General features: G+C 42.2%; 1 protein-coding gene across 2 annotated transcripts; it reads left to right on the top strand.

The window, feature by feature from the left end:
• The first annotated feature begins 12,722 nt into the window (after positions 1–12,722).
• Positions 12,723–16,057, top strand: LOC104817352 (mitochondrial inner membrane protein OXA1-like). 2 transcript variants are annotated; one of them, XM_010546516.1, is made up of 10 exons: positions 12,723–12,880; positions 13,503–13,964; positions 14,049–14,139; positions 14,267–14,299; positions 14,664–14,710; positions 14,822–14,894; positions 14,964–15,095; positions 15,166–15,273; positions 15,375–15,429; positions 15,570–16,057. In XM_010546516.1, the coding sequence occupies exons 2-10, from the start codon at positions 13,519–13,521 to the stop codon at positions 15,797–15,799; spliced, it is 1,215 nt and encodes a 404-aa protein (XP_010544818.1). In that variant the 5' UTR covers positions 12,723–12,880; positions 13,503–13,518; the 3' UTR covers positions 15,800–16,057. The 2 variants fall into 2 exon arrangements, with proteins under 2 accessions (XP_010544818.1, XP_010544819.1); XM_010546517.2 differs by having other exon boundaries at positions 12,723–12,888; positions 15,570–15,914.
• The last annotated feature ends 595 nt before the right edge of the window (positions 16,058–16,652 follow it).

Genomic DNA, 16,652 nt, shown 5'->3' with positions numbered 1-16,652 from the left:
TCACCGGAAGCAATGCAACCCGCTGCCAATCCATCATCACCATGCTTTCCTCCCGGTTCTCCCTCAAAGATCTTGGGCGTCTCTCACGGATGGAAATCCCCACTCATCTACCGGCATCTTCCTCAATCAACGACAATACATTCTCGACCTTCTAAAGAGGACAAACATGCTTAATGCGAAGCCCGTCTCAACTCCAATGTCTTCGACGACCTCCCTCATGTTAACATCGGGCTCTCCACTAGATGATCCTACGGAATATCGCAACGTGGTTGGAAGCTTACAATATCTACACTTCACTCGTCCCGATATAGCCTTTGTTGTAAACAAGCTCTCGCAATTCATGCACAAGCCGACTACGGAGCATTGGATAGGGGTGAAGCGTGTCTTGCGGTACCTTGTTGGATCCTGCAGTCTCGGCGTCTTCATGTCTTCTCAAAATTCACCCGAACTACATGCTTTCTCTGATGCCGATTGGGGTGGTAATCGTGATGACTTTCCCTCCACTAGTGCTCATATTGTCTATTTCGGAAGCCACCCAATCTCTTGGTCCTCGAAGAAACAACGGACAGCTGCCCGCTCCTCCACCGAATCCGAGTACAAGTCTATCGCCTCTACAGCCTCTGAAATCCGTTGGTTAGCATCTCTCTTATCAGAGCTTGGCATTGCTCCAACAACACCGCCGGTTATCTACTGTGATAATGTCGGTGCGACATATTTGTGTGCAAATCCCGTGTTTCATTCCCGAATGAAACACGCCGCCATCTGCTACCATTTCATCCGCGGTCTTGTTCGTGATGGTCTCCTGCGCGTCTCTCACGTCTCCTCTCTTGATCAACTCGCGGACGCTCTCACGAAACCGCTCCCTCGAGCTCGGTTTGATCTCTTGCGGGTCAAGATCGGTCTCGCACACGAGCCTCATCTTGCGGGGGCGTAAAGGAATGAGTCAAAAGTCAAAAGGATATCTCGCTATTTTGTTTATATCAAATCTCTCCTCCATATCTGTTGTATTGTTACTCTCTTCTGCGTGTATATAACTCATGTACAAAATGATTTTGCAATACAAGGAAAACACTTTCCCTAACCATCGTATACTAGATACGGTTTCTCCACAGATCTACAACCATCACATATGATTTCGTATTTTCACGTACGCATATGCTCGTTTATTTAAAGAAAGTGAAGCGTAAACAGTGCATCAGACTGAATAACAAACCTGGAGATTTTCCATCTTCCCTGCTTCAATTTTCTCGCATTTTCTCGGCCTGATCTGAAAATTCACAAAGGTGAAGAGACTCTGTTGTGTACTTTTTATCTTTTTCATGTTTCTGCATTACTTTTCCGATGCATCCACTGCTATTGCTTCTCTACTTCCTTGCCTCTCGCTGGAACTCGAACTCGAAATGTTTCGGTGTCCTATAGAACTCTGGATCTTTGTGCTAAAGCATTGGATGGTTGATTCGTCATCTTCCTCTGTTTGGTATCTGAATTCTGTGTCATTTCTTCGTCCAGGAAATTCCTACTAGAAATGGCTTGTTTGCGCAGTGTCTGGAGGAGGACAAATCTTTTGCCTAGACAGTTCTGGATGCTCGAACGCCCAGTTCTTCGTGTTAACAAAGATGATACCGGAACTGATTGTCTGAACTCAAGTCCTTTGACTCGTGGAGTGCATAGTCAAGCTCGTAGGCTTGATTTTTTGTTGGAAAGGAAGAAACACACATATTTTGCCCGACCACTGGGACCTGGCTTCTTTCTCTGTAGGCACATGTCTTCGAAACCAGAAGAATGTTCGAACAAGATCGATTGTAATCCCGCAGTTGTTGAGGAACTTGTCCCAGAGGAATCTTTGGAAGCAGTAATCACTCAAGTCTCCTCAGTTAACGAGGCGGCATTAGCGGCTGCAGATTCTTCTCTTCCAGTTGCAGCCATCCAGCACTTTATTGACAGTGTTCATGCGTTTACAGGCTTCAATTGGTATCAATTTAGTTTTTGTTCATCATGCATTTTGCTTATATATTCTTTGTGGTTGGCTTCTAAACCATTTACCCTGCTGTGTAGGTGCGCATCTATCGTTATCTCGACGTTTCTCGTCGGAGGACTATATATCCCAATCTGCGTAAAAATTTTGAAGACGTTTCCACATTTAGTTGTTAGTTTTCCATGCTTTTTTCTTGGCCTGCCAACTGTTATCAAATTCCTTTGCAGCATTTAGTTTCATTTCTTGCATCGTGCAATAGTTATAATCCCTGTTCATAAGTCGTTCTTCTTGTTCTTTCAGGATATTAACCAACATTTGGGGAAAACGCTCAAGGTTTGTTATCCGTCTTACCATCTTTGGACTTCCATGCATTTACATCCATATTCCAATTTCCTGGCCAAGTTAGGCTTCTGGTTTTCCAGAAAAAGGAAATCACAAAGGTTCATACGTACCTTTGCTGACATCTTGGCCTCAAATATTTGAATATCTCATGCTTATCTAATGTCTCCAGAGATATGGTTTGGAGACTGGAGAAAAAGAATGGGAGGCAATTTTTGAAAAGTGAGCTCTGTTTGACCGTATGATAAAAGCATTACATGAACGGAAAGACTGCCTCTCAAATCGGTATCTAATTTGCTCTTTTGCATCTTTGGCGGACTTCAGGTTTAAACCTCTTCTACCTTCTTATCTGATTGCACGTCTTGCGGAGGGGTTCATCTACATCAGCACTTTCCTTGCGGTAAAAATACGAAACTCACTGCTTTGCATATTTTGGCAATCTGTATTAACCCAAAAAACTATGTACAGGTACACAACATGGCTCAGAAGATGCCATCCTTCCAAAGCGGTGGAATCCTCTGGTTCACTGATCTTACAACTCCAGACAGTTTTTACATCTTGCCTGTTGTGACGGCGCTCACTTTCTGCTTTACGATGGTAGTAGGTGTTTATAATTACGCAAGCCAAATGCAACTTTTATTCATTTAACTTGTGTTTTCCGTTTTGATAGCCCCTCAATAGGCAGGAGAATTCAGCAGCCATTAGAAGCATGAGGCTGCTTTGTTGGATCTCTGCGAGTGTTGCATTTCAAGCTACATTCAGTATTGAATCGGTAAAGCTTGAGTTCTGAGAAGCGTAGCTTCCATTTCTTTGTCCAGCATGCTTGATATCACAGCCATTCATGTGAGTCCCAATCTGTTGTAACTTTTGCAGGCCGTGTACTGTTTCATGATCTCATCTAGAGTAGCTATGCATGGAATAGATCTGGGTAAGTGGTTTTTCTCTGCGAACATAATGATATGTTTCATAAACATCTCCCTTCCTTTCTTGTTTTGTTAAACATTTGGGAACAAGTGGTGGTTCTGTCTCTTATATTCATACACCTTTGTTCCCTCATTATCAATTCCAGCTATGGTAAAATCTCCAAAGGTGAGGGAGTTGCTCGGTCTCCCAGACGTTTTCGCATTATACGCGGCTTCCAAGGCCTCCTGTGAAGAAATGCGCCCCGAGCTGTTAAAGTTGAAGCAGAAGATCCAAAGTCGCACGGAAAAGCAGAAGGGCAAGAAGTGAAAACTCTGAGAGTTTTTCCTGCAACTGCTTCATATTGTCTCCTCCGAATTTAACTATCAATCGGCCTTTTGGTCTTGTTCTTCTTGACTTTTCAGGTTTGTAGTGTATCGAACAAATCCTATTCTGAAAGCATCGTATCCTATCTAATGAACTTTATCAAGGGCTGGATTGGTATTTCCAAGTTTAATTGAAAATTTATGATCAAAGCGGCTATTTAAATTTATTCAACTCGATTTAGTTATAGTTACAGTTTGATTCATTTATATCTAATTCAAATTATAATCAAATAGTAATAAAATCTAAATTCGATTTGGTTTGATTAATGATTATAATAGTAAAGTAACTAAATTTTTTAGAATAAAAAATAGAAAAAGTTAAACTCTAGTTATAGTTATATATCATATTTACAAAACTTACGTTCTTCATATTTTTAAAAGATGTGATTAGGTCAAGGTGGAGTTCGAAATGGGGCGGGTACCCATCTATCAATTCAGTGAACCACATCTTATCAATAATTTTTTTCCATGTGTATCAATAATATTTTTTTTATTTTTATCTAAAAAAATTATGTGCATAAGTGCATATATATATATCTAAAACCTGTCTAAGTGTGTGTATATACATGTATTTATTTATTTTTAATACATGCACAAACTACATACATATAGAATAATGAATGCGGATTTAGAAATGGTTCGGTCCGGATTATGATAGGCCCTCTAGGCCCAATAGAGAGGCCTCGGCGAACGATTTGTACTGTTGCCTAAATCGTGTTGTGTACTTTTTCATCTTTTTCTTGTTTCTACGTTACTTTTCCGATGCAGCCACTGTTATGGCTTCTTTACTTCCTTGCCTCTCGCTGGAACTCGAAATCGAAATGTTTCGGTGTCCTATACAACTCTGGATCTTTGTGCTAAAGCATTGGATGGTTGATTCGTCGTTTTCCACTGTTTGGTATCTGAATTATGTGTCATTTCTTCGTCCAGGAATTCCCACTAGAAATGGCTTGTTTGCGCAGCGTCTCGAGGAGGACATATCTTTTGCCTAGACAGTTCTGGATGCTCGAACGCCCATTTCTTCGAGTTAAGAAAGATGATACCAGATCTGCCTGTCTGAACACCAGTCCTTTGACTTGTGGAATGCATGGTCAAGCTCGTAGGCTTGACTTTTTGTTGGAAGGGAGGAAACTCACATCTTTTGCCCGGCCATTGGGATCTGGTTTCTTACTCTGTAGGCACATGTCTTCGAAACCGGCAGAATGTTCGAACAAGATCGATTGGAATTCCACAGTTGTTGAGGAACTTGTCCCAGAAGAATCTTTGGAAGCAGTAGTCACTCAAGTCTCCTCAGTTAACGAGGCGGCATTAGCGGCTGCAGATTCTTCTCTTCCAGTTGCTGCCATCCAGCACTTTATTGACAGTGTTTTTTTTTTTTTTTGTTAATGGTTTTTGTATATAGATTTATCCGGAAATGAGTTTACAAAAAGTCAGCCGCATAATCGGCAATTCGTGTAACATGGAAGGTTAAAGGAGCAATACGAAATTCCAAGCTGAGACTTTTCGTCCAAATGCAGTAGAATACTAGCCTGTAGGGGAGAGTGCAAACCAACGCTGGAGTACTAACGAAGCTGTGTCAAAGTGATTGGGTCTGATGGCAGCCATTTTTGCTCTGAAGGAATTATCAATATCTCGTCTCAAGGCTGCCATGTCCTTATAACGCGATGAGTGGATTCTCGAGTTTCTCTCTAGCCATATAGTGTATATGTAGATCTGCCAGGTTATGCAAGCGGCCCAATTATACGAGTTGTTGTCCCATTGCGTTCCCAACCATGAGAGAACAGAATCTCACGATAGCACTTGAGGAAGGGCCCCCCATTTATGCAACGAAAAAATTATCAGATCTTTTAATGCTGGACAAAGAAAGAACAAGTGATTTCTACTCTCCTCTTCAGTTCCACAGAAGACACAATCGGTGTTTATCTGTATTCCCCATGTCTTCATCCGATCTTTCGTGGGAGAGCGGTTATGAATGAATAGCCAAGTTATGAAAGCATGTTTGGGAGTGTTTAGCTTGCACCATACTATGTTCTCCCATGTTACCTTTTCGATATTCCTGTGGAGGTAGTTCCAGACAGATTTTGCAACAAAATCTTGGCTAGATGAGTTTCCGACTCTCCATGTGACTGAATCCTCTCGGTCCTGCAGTGTTTTATCTGTCAAATAAGTGGATAAATTGATAGCTTCCTCAGATCTAGCTGCTGGAAAAACCCACGTGCCATTTCTATATATGTCTGCCACCTTCGCAGCCTTTGGGATGCCAAGTTGCTGAGGTCCATGGGGTCCGAAGTAGTCAATCAACCTCCCGAACGGGGACCAGACGTCATGCTAGAACCAGGTGCACTGACCATTCCCCAAAGAAGTAGAAATAAAGTCCTGTGCTAAATTTCTGCCTTTTAGAATCTTCCTAAAGCTTTATGAATGTCTAGCGCTAGGTCTGATCATCCGGAAGCTTTCCCTGCCTAAATATTTTCTCTTGATCCATGCAACCCATAATGACCCGCTTCTGAAGAACATGGCCCAGATGAGTTTTAGGATTCCAATGTCATTCCAGTCCTTGATGTTTCTGAGTCCCAAGCCACCTGCTGATTTTCTAGTAGAGACTTTGTCCCATGATACTCTTGCTCCGCCACGTGAATCTACTTCCCCTTTCCACAGAAATGTCGAACTCATGGAGTCAATTTTTTTAATACAACTTTTGGGTAGGACAAAAACCGCTAGCCAAGATGCCGTAATGCCCGAGATAACTGACTCAAGTAATCGCAGTCTTCCTGCGAAAGATAGGCTTTTAACTGTCCAAGAGTTAAATCTATTTCTTATTTTCTCCAAAAGCGGAAGACAATCTGATAGACTTAATTTCTTGGAAGTTAGTGGTATAGGTTTATTGAATTGCTTACTTTATTATGATTATGCATAACACATATATGTAGGTACAGGGGAGATATACGCCTAACAGTTAGATCCTACAATATAGGAAATATTCCTAATATGAGATTAGATTACAATCACAAGAATATCTCCAATATGCCCCCTCAAGTCGGAGCACCGGAGGTGATGCCGATCTTGGCAATGAGGTCGTGAAATGAATTCCGAGGAGGGTGGAAGGGCTGGCCATTCATAGACGCCATCTCTAGAGTTTCCTTTGAGAATCGACACCCCCGTGCTTAGATCCTTCACCTGAAAAGAATTCGGAAAGAATTCAACCGAAACACCGTTAGACTTGCATAGTTGAGATACCGAAACAAGATTCTTTTGCATCGTTGGTACACAAAGCACATCATCCATAGACAAGGAACGAGCAGGGAGATTGAGCAAGAAGGAACCCGTATGTGAGATTGGGACGTTTGAGCCGTCACCAAGGACTACGTCATCACCACCTTGATAGGGATTATGAATAGCCAAGTTGTGTAGGTCGGATGTGATGTGGTGAGACGCACCACTATCAAGCAGCCACGGGGAAGCATCGTACGGAGACACAACAGCGTGATTCGCCCTAGGCTGCCACGGACGAGGAGACGATTGCCAGTGAGATCCATGAGGCGTCGGATCACCACGAGAGTCAGAAACCGTCGTGAGTCGAAAAGAAGGACAGCGCTGCGCGCTGTGACCGTGAATACCACAAGCCTGGCATTTACCTTGGTAACCCTTCGATTGATTAGTAGAGGAACGATTCCAGCTATTTCCGCGGTGAGAGACAGATCCGCGAAAATACGAGCGAGCCCGAGGACCAGTGGCATTGGCTGTGATGGGAAGAGAGGCCGAGGGCAAGACCGATATTGAAGCTAATTTAGCCTCATGTTGGATTAGCTTTTCATGAAGCTCCGGAAGAGAGATGGCTACATCACGAGCCTGCACCATATCCACAACGGGCTTATAATCCTCTGGAAGACCAGCAAGAACAGCATCAAGCAGATCCTCGTGATCCAGCGGTTTTCCAAGGATAGCTAATTCATCAGACTTGGTGGTGATGAACCGAACATACTCGTCCACCGATTGCGTACCTTTGACGCAACGTCGAATTTGATCACGCAACTGAAGGAGGTGACCACGGGATGCTTTGCCATAGACACTAGCAAGTGTATTCCATGCATCTCGAACCGAGAACGCGCGAGCAATAACAGGTTGAAGATTGAGGGAGATGGTTCCGAGCAATGCACTAAACAACAAGCGATCTTGTTGCTTGAAGGGTAGAAAGGCAGGATTATCAACCAGGATACCGTCGATCTCGACCTTGGCGGCAGGAACAGTGGCTTCATTAAGAATGAAGCAATCGAGGTTATGCCCTTCAAGAAGAGCTCGAACTTGGATACTCCAGGTAATGTAGTTGGAGGAGATAAGCTTGGTCACGTTCGTCATGTTGACGGTGAAAAGCGATTTGGTCGGATCTTGAGCATTGAAAGAGATTGCCGGAGTAGAGGAAGCTTCGTCGGTATTGGCCATGATGACAGCGGACAAGGGTTGACGTCAGGCGTCTGAACGTCGTCGGAAAATAAAAAAGAAGCGGCTAGGGTTTTGTCGTAAGACTAACTCTCTGATACCATATAGGTTTATTGAATTGCTTACTTTATTATGATTATGCATAACACATATATGTAGGTACAGGGGAGATATACGCCTAACAGTTAGATCCTACAATATAGGAAATATTCCTAATATGAGATTAGATTACAATCACAAGAATATCTCCAATAAGTGGCACTCCAAGATACCTTAAAGGCAACTGACCCAATTGAATTCCACTTTGTCTTTGTATCTCCTCCATTTCTAGACCAGTTAAACCCCCCGTTATTAGGCTGCATTTATTCTTGTTTATCGAAAGACCCGAGATCAGGAAGAACTTATGAAGAATAGAAAGTATACCTTGCACAGATCTGACCTCCCCATCCGAGAAAATTAGCAAATCATCAGCAAAACTAAGATGAGTGATCTTATCTTCTCTACAGTCCGGATGATACCCAAATACCCCGTTTCCTGCACCTTCCTTAAGCATTAACGATAATATATTCATGCAGATAACAAACAGGTAAGGAGACAATGGACATCCCTGTCTTAATCCTCGTTTCCCTTGAAAGTAGCCAAACATACCACCATTGATGCAAACTGAGTAGGACGGCGTAGTGATACAGGTTTCGATCAGTGAGACTAGATGGGGATCTAAATTCATGGCTTTCATAGTAGTGAGAATGAAATCCCAACGTATGGAATCGAATGACTTCGCAATTTCTATCTTGAGAGTCAGTCTCTTGGAGATCCTCTTGCCGTGATAATTTCTGACAGTTTCATTCGCAAGCAGACAGTTTTCAGACATCAGTCGACCCTTGATGAACGCTGACTGGCTCGGTTCTATTGAAAACGGGAGGTTTGGCCTTATACGGTTTGCAAGGAGCTTTGCTATCACTTTGTAGATGAAGTTACATCAAGCGATTGGTCGAAATTCGGCGAACGTCTCAGCCCCCTGTGTTTTTGGGATGAGGATGAGGGCAGTAGCATTCACACAGCTAGGCATTCTCCTTGTTTGAAGGAAGTGCAGAATACTTGTTGTGAACTCACCCCCAACAATGCTCCAAGCTTGCGATAATATTCAGCTGTGAAACCGTCCGGACCAGGGGTCTTGTTTAGTGCCATAGAGAATGTGACTCTCCTGATGTCTTCTGCATTGAAATGCACGTTCGGGTTCGGAGATGTTGTTGTCTAGCAATTTGCTAGCAGCCTCTGTATATCAATGATCGATGCGATTGGTCCTGAATGATGTTCCCTCCCTAAGATGTTTGTGTAGAAGTCTACTGCTGCCGCCGCTATCTCTTCTAGCTTTTCCAATCTTGAGCCGTCATGGTTCCTTATATAGGAGATGAAATTCCTCGATCTCCTAGCAAGGATGCTTCGGTAGAAAAATTTATTATTTTTGTCTCCTATTTGAAGCCAATGAATCCTTGATTTTTGCTTCAAGAAAGCTTCCTCAATCTTGGATAAGTATTCCCATCTCTGTAAACTCTCTTGTTCTTGCTGGAAATTAGAAGTCGATGGATGTCTTAGTACCTTGTCCTGCACAGAAAGAAGAATATTGTGAGCCTCATTAACTCGTTTAGTAATCTCACTGAAGTTTTGTTTAGACAGGCTTTTAATAGGGATTTTTTGTTGCCTTTGCTTCCTATAGAAAGCAGAAAGAGTAGTTGCATTTCTCCCAGCCATACTCCAAGAGGTTTGGATAGTTGGGAGGAAATCAGGATGGTCAAGGACAAAGTTGAATATTTTGAAAGGCTTAGGACTAGACAGGAGTTGTCTTGAAGACAGACTAGACTTGGACAGTGATCGGAGGGATGAGGGGGTCTGAAAATGGCTGAGCTTCTGCTTTCTATAGGAAGCAAAGGCAACAAAAATTCCCTATTAAAAGCCTGTCTAAACAAAACTTCAGTGAGATTACTAAACGAGTTAATGAGGCTCACAATATTCTTCTTTCTGTGCAGGACAAGGTACTAAGACATCCATCGACTTCTAATTTCCAGCAAGAACAAGAGAGTTTACAGAGATGGGAATACTTATCCAAGATTGAGGAAGCTTGGATCTCATTGAAATCCCCTCCGAGGATCCATGCTCCACCTCTTGGCTGTACAAACTGCTGGTGAGTTTGAAGAAGCCGGCTCCATAGGGCATCTCTATCAGCTACTTGATTGGGAGCATAAATAGCTGATAGGATGAAAGGCAACCACCCTTGGACTGTCATCTCAACAGTTATCTCGTTTGCAGTGCGTTTGAGCAATTGAGCCGAGGCCTCTCCTCTGAATAGAACCCATATTCTACCTAGATTGCTTTCTTGATAGTTATCCAATCTTGACCAATCTTCTCCCAACTTTGCGAGTATTCTGTCTGCATTTGGTTGCTGAATGTGTGTCTCAAACAATGCTCCAAAAATCGGTTTTTGTTGTGCCAAAAAATGTCGTAACTCGACTTGTTTACAGCCATCATTTAGGCCTTTAACATTCCAAAAGAAACCTTCCATTACACGAATTTAGGGGTTAGATATTCTCCCCTGCCTCCCCTGATTGTGGAGGCGATGGTAAGGGGGCCTTTCCTGTAGGCGAACTCACGGTTGGGTTGGTCAGGTTTTGTGGCGCGTGTGATATGAGTGGGTTACAGGGATGGACAGTGTTCATGCATATAAAGGCTGCCTCTCAAATGGGTATGCTAATTTGTTCTTTTGCTTCTTTGGCGGACTCCAGGTTTAAAAATCTTCTATCTTCTCTTGTGATTGCATATCTTGCGGAGTGGTTCGTCTACATCAGCAATTTCCTTGCGGTAAAAATACGAAACTCGCTGCTTTGCATCTTTTGGCCATCTGTACTAACCCAAAATAAACTCTGAACAGATACGGAACATGGCTCAGAAGATGCCATCCTTCAAAAGCGGTGGAATCCTCTGGTTCACTGATCTTACAACTCCAGACAGCTTTTACATCTTGCCTGTTGTGATGGAGCTCACTTTCTGGTTTACAGAGATAGTAGGTGTTTATAATTACGCAAGCCAAATGCAATGTTTTATTCATTTAACTTGTGTTTTTCACATTTTGATAGCCTCTCAGTAGGCAGCAGAATTCAGCAGCCAGAGGAACCATGAGGCTGCTTTGTTGGATCTCTGCGAGTGTTGCATTTCAAGCTACATTCAGTTTTTTGAATCGGTAAAGCTTGAGTTCTGAGAAGCGGAGCTTCTGTTTCTTTGTCCAGCTTGATATCACAGCCATTCATGTGAGTCCCAATCTGTTGTAACTTTTGCAGGCAGTGTACTGTTTCATGATCCCATCTAGAGTAGTTATATGTGGATTAAAGCTGGGTAAGTGGGTTTCTCTGCCAACATAATGATATATTTCATACGAGAACAAATGGTGGTTCCGTCTCTTATATTCATGCACCTTTGTTCCCTCATTATAGATATGTTAAGGTCTCCAAAGGTGAGGGAGTTGCTTGGTCTCCCAGACTGTTTCTCATTAGCCTCGGCTTACAAGGCCTCCGCTGAAGAAATTCGCTCCAGCAGAGTCGTAAGGAACAGCCGAACGCCACAAAGAACTCTACCGAAGCAACAATGGACGGCCAGATAGAGATCTGGCAGAGGTTCCTAAGTGTCGAGGAGCAATGGAACGCCACAAAGAAGGACAAGAAGTGAACAAGAGAGTTGAACCTGAAACTGCTTTAGATTGTCTTGCTGGTAAAGGTGTTTCACTTAATCTTCTTTGCAGTGGGATCCTCCTCCTACTTTAACTATCAGTCAGCCTTTGAACTTTTTCTTCTCGACGTTTCAGGTTTGTAGTGTATCGAACCATATTATTCTGATGTCCTTAGAGAAAAACATCGTATCCTATGTAATGAAATTGTAGGTCGATACCCGCACGTCCTCTCCCATTTCACTCCTACTCAAGGACAGAGGATCAAAAAAGGCAACAGAGATTCAACGAGTTCAGACCCTGCGATTCCTACCTCTAGCCGGATGATACCGACGAATCCACTGTACGAAAGTACCACGGTGGCCCTCCACACCAAATCGGAGGCTCACCGGGAAAGAATAAGAATACAACCGAAAAGAACACGTACCCAACAGACGAACCCCCATCTTCGAAAAGAACACGTACCCAACAGACGAACCCCCATCTTCGCCGGAAATCGCCTCTGGCCTTCTTGCTTTTTCTCTCTTTACGACGTGAATCTAAGAAACGCTCTGTTTTGACCAATCGGTTATCACTGGTTAATCCTAAACCGAGCTCAATCCGGCAAGACCAAACCAAGAAGAGTCTCCGACCGGGTCAGAGGTTTCTCTTCAACAGAAGTTTATTGAGGGCTGAAGGTGACAAGTTACAACCCCACCGCTCTGAGATGCTTTTTATGAAGGCAATGGGAAGCTTTCTTTCCAAGTTAATAATCCTCTCCCTCTCTCCAGATTTGATTTGAATAAAGACATTTACATTTTCCGGCGCGTTTCGGCCGATGTTTAATTACTCGTATTTTGGGCTCATGGGTCAAATCAAATGATTCATATGTTCATGGGCCCTTTAGCCCAATTGATCGGCCTCGTAATGATCTGTACTATTTGCCTAAAACCTCAGGTGGAATGCTCGTACCTGAATGAATGGGGAATGCCAAGTTCCTTCACCGATTTCAAACTGAGTTCCAGAATCTCTCTTTTGAAATTGAAGCGGTATTGGTGATCGAGCTTTACCAGAGTCTCTCTCTCTCTCTCTCTCGCTCGAAGTCGAAATCGAAGCGGTACTGGAGATCGAGCTTTTCTTAATCCCCTGGTAAGGAGGTACTGTGTTTTTCGGCCATTCGTTTTATGCTTCCTGGGACAAATGTGGTGAAACCGAGGAAACTTTCTGCAACTCTTACCGTTGTCTAGGTCTTGTTCTCGAAGATGAGACCGGCTTAGGATTTCCATTTGATTTCTATTGGCCAAATCCGACGCATAAACTTGTTTCTTTCTCTAAATTTCTCCGGAAAATATTATTCCCTCCTTCTGGAAATTATTTGTTCTACGGATTCTAGCATCTGGTTTCCTCTTTTAAGCATCGTTCTTATTAGACTTGCAACTATCTGATATGAATTCGGATTTGCGCCTACTAGATAGCGTATCGTGACAGACTTTGCAATTATCATATATGATTTCGGATTTCCACATATACGTGTGCTCATGCATCTGAAGAAAGTGAAACGTGCAAAAAGTACAGCAGACTGAATAACAAACCTGGATAATGTCCATCTTCTCTGCTTCGATTTTCTCTCCTTTTCTCTGGTTGATCTGAATATTCACAAAGAATGTTTCTTTAATGCTTTTCAAAAATGTTTCAGTGTCCTATAGAACTCTGGTCTTGGATTTTGTTTCAACGGTTTGGTTACTGAATTCAGAGCCGTTACTTCCTCCAGGAAATTCCTGCTAGAAATGGCTTGTTTGCGTGCTGTCTCGAGGAGGACAAATCTTTTGCCTAGACAGTTTTGGATGCTCGAACGGCCAGTTCTTCATGTTAACAAAGATGATACCAGAACTGATTATTTGAATTCCAGCCCTTTGACTTGTGGACTGCATAGTCAAGCTCGTAGGCATGATTGTTCGTTGGAAGAGAGGAAACACATGTCTTTTGCCCGAACATTGGGATCTGGCTTCTTACTCTGTAGGCACATGTCTTCAAAACCAGAAGAATGTTCGAACAAGATCGATTGGAATTCCACAGTTGTTGAGGAACTTGTCCCAGAAGAATCTTTGGAAGCAGTAATCTCTCAAGTCTCCTCTGTAAAAGAGGTGGCAATCGCTGCTGCAGATTCTTCTCTTCCTGTTGCTGCCATCCAGCACTTTATTGATAGTGTTCATGCATTTACCGGCTTCAATTGGTATCAATTTATTTTTTTGTTCATCTTGCTTCTTGCTTATATATACTTTGTTATGGCTTCTAAAATATTTATGCTGTTGTGTAGGTGTTTATCGATAGTTCTCTCGACTTTTCTTGTTGGAGGATTATATATCCCAGCCCATGTAAAACGGTTGAATGCCGGTCCAGATTTTGCTGTTAGTTTCTTATGCTTTTTCTTGACCTGCCAATTGTTATCGAATTCCTTTGCAGCAGCATTTTAGCTCCTTTTTATTCATCTTGCAATAATTGCCTGTTCACATGTCGTTCTTCTTACTTTTTCAGAATACTTTTCAACATGCAGTGAAAATGATCCAGGTTTGTTATTCTTCTTCCCATCTTTGAGCTTCCATGAATGTACATCCACATTCCAGGCCACTTCGACTCCTAGTTTGAAAGGACCAACCCAATTTGTATCCCCATCTAGTGGGGTGTTGGGGAAGGAAATATAATAGGCCGCTTTATCCCTACATTTTATGTAGAGTGACGGTCCGACGGATTCAAATCCACGACCTCAAACCCCAGTGTAAATGGTTTTACCGCTGAGCCAAATCGGCCCTTCACTTAGTCTCCTAGTTTTGCTGAAAAGAAATTCGAAAAGGACCATTGGCTGTAAATATTTCAAAATGGTGAAAAACACGTGATATATCTCATGCTTTTCTAATCAAGTGGTTATTTCCAGACAGATCTAGTGAAGTTTAAAAGAGAATGGCTATTGATCTTTGACGAGTGAGCTCTCTTTGACCATATGATAAAAGTCATTACATGAACAAAAGACCGCCTCTCAAATTGCTATAGTAATCTGTTTTTTTTTTCTGCTTCTTCGGCGGACTGCTGCAGCTTGAAACCTGGTCTTTCTCTACTGATTGCAACTGCTGCGGACTGGTTCATCTACATCAGCACTTTCCTTGCAGTAAAATTACGAAACTCGCTGCTTTGAATCTTTTGGCCATCTGTACTAACCCAAAAAAACTCTGAACAGATACGGAACATGGCTCAGAAGATGCCATCCTTCGAAAGCGGTGGAATCCTCTGGTTCACTGATCTTACAACTCCAGACAGCTTTTACGTCTTGCCTGCTGTGTTGGGAGTCACTTTCTGGTTTACAACGATGGTAGGTGTTTATGATTTTGCAAACCAAATACAGTGTATGTTCAATTAACTTGACTTTTCCATTTTGATAGTCCGACGACTCCTACCAAAGGCAGCAGAAACCAGGATTTGAAGCCTTTAGCCTTCTTTGTTGGATCTTTACTACTGTTGCATTTCAAGCTATATTCAGTATTGAATCGGTAAAGCTTGAGTTTTGAGGAGCGTAGCTTCTATTTCTTTGTCCAGCATTCTTGATATCATAGCCATTCATGTGCGTCTCAATCTGTTGTAACTTTTGCAGGCAGTGTTCTGTTTCATGATCTCATCTAATATAATTGGGTATGGATTAGATATGGGTAAGTGGATTTCCCTACGAACTTAATGATATCTTTCATATGCGTCTCCTTTCATTTCTTGTTTTGTCAAGTGTGTGAGAAGAAATGGTGGATACGTCTCTTGAATTCATACCCCTTGTTTCCCTCATTGTCAAATACAGCGACAAAATCACCAAAGGTGAGGAAGTTGCTCAAGATTAGAAATCTCCCAGACGGTTCTCCTGATGGAGTTACGCTCTCCGAGGTGTTAGAGATATCCCAGAGGATCCAAAGTGCCAGTAAAGCCCCGAATGCCACAAAGAAGGAGCTGTTAAAGAACGCGGAGAGGATCCAAAGTCCCAAGAAAATCCGGAATGCCGCAAAGAAGAAGGGCAAGAACAAGAAGAGGTGAAAACTCAGAGAGTTGTACCTGAACTGAAACTGTTTTAGTCTGTCTTCACTTCATCTTCTTGGTAGGTTCCTCCTCTGTTCTTAGCCATGAAATAAGCCTTTTGGCCTTTTTTCTAGTTTCATCTTCTTGGTAGGCTCCTCCTCCAAATTTAACCGTCAAATCAGCCTGTTGGTCTTTTTCTTCTTGATATTTAAGGTTTATAGTTTTATTCAACTATATTGTTTATATACTATATCTAAGTCAAAACTGTTTATTTAATTTTGTTACTATCATATACAACCAGATTGAGTTTTTTTTTTTTACATTTTTGTATACTGTTTTTCAAATTTTGGTTTATAAATTTTTAAACCCCAAAATAAACAAAACCGAATAAACAGAAACTAATCATTAATTCACCCCTAAAGATATTTTCATTTACATTTATAACTCTTTAACTCTCCCGTAGTAAATAAATACATTTACATTTTCTGATCCGTTTCTGCGGTTAGGGGTGGGCATAATATCCGAAAAAACCGATCCGATCCGTTATTCGATCCGTATCCGAACCGAAAATTCGGATATCCGGAGTGCACGGATCGGATACGAATATTGATTTCAAAATATTTGTCGGATACGGATCGGATACGGATATCAAAATAAAATTATCCGACATATCCGATCCGGTCCGTACCTTTTAGTAATATTAATAATATATGACTAATTTTGTAATTAGTTTATATATAAGGGTTAATTGTGTAAAAAACAAGAAATATGTTAGGGTTTTTGCTCTTGGAGTTCCAACTCCGTAAGTCTGCATCCTCCTCCCCCTTCTCTCTCTACCGCAAATATTAGCCGACTCTCTCTCCTCCTTTTT

Source organism: Tarenaya hassleriana, unplaced genomic scaffold (assembly GCF_000463585.1).
Source record: "Tarenaya hassleriana unplaced genomic scaffold, ASM46358v1 Cleome27, whole genome shotgun sequence".
NCBI classification, from domain to species: Eukaryota; Viridiplantae; Streptophyta; class Magnoliopsida; order Brassicales; family Cleomaceae; genus Tarenaya; species Tarenaya hassleriana.
Note: the sequence above shows the minus strand (reverse complement) of the source record. Positions and strands in the feature narration are given on the sequence as shown.

Bases quoted from the DNA above. Each gene is read 5' to 3' on its own strand.
- LOC104817352 (XM_010546516.1), top strand. From the start codon at position 13,519: ATGGCTTGTTTGCGTGCTGTCTCGAGGAGGACAAATCTTTTGCCTAGA. The intron at 14,895-14,963 runs GTAAAATTACGA...AACTCTGAACAG, and splicing joins ACATCAGCACTTTCCTTGCA to ATACGGAACATGGCTCAGAA. The intron at 15,274-15,374 runs GTAAAGCTTGAG...TAACTTTTGCAG, and splicing joins CTATATTCAGTATTGAATCG to GCAGTGTTCTGTTTCATGAT.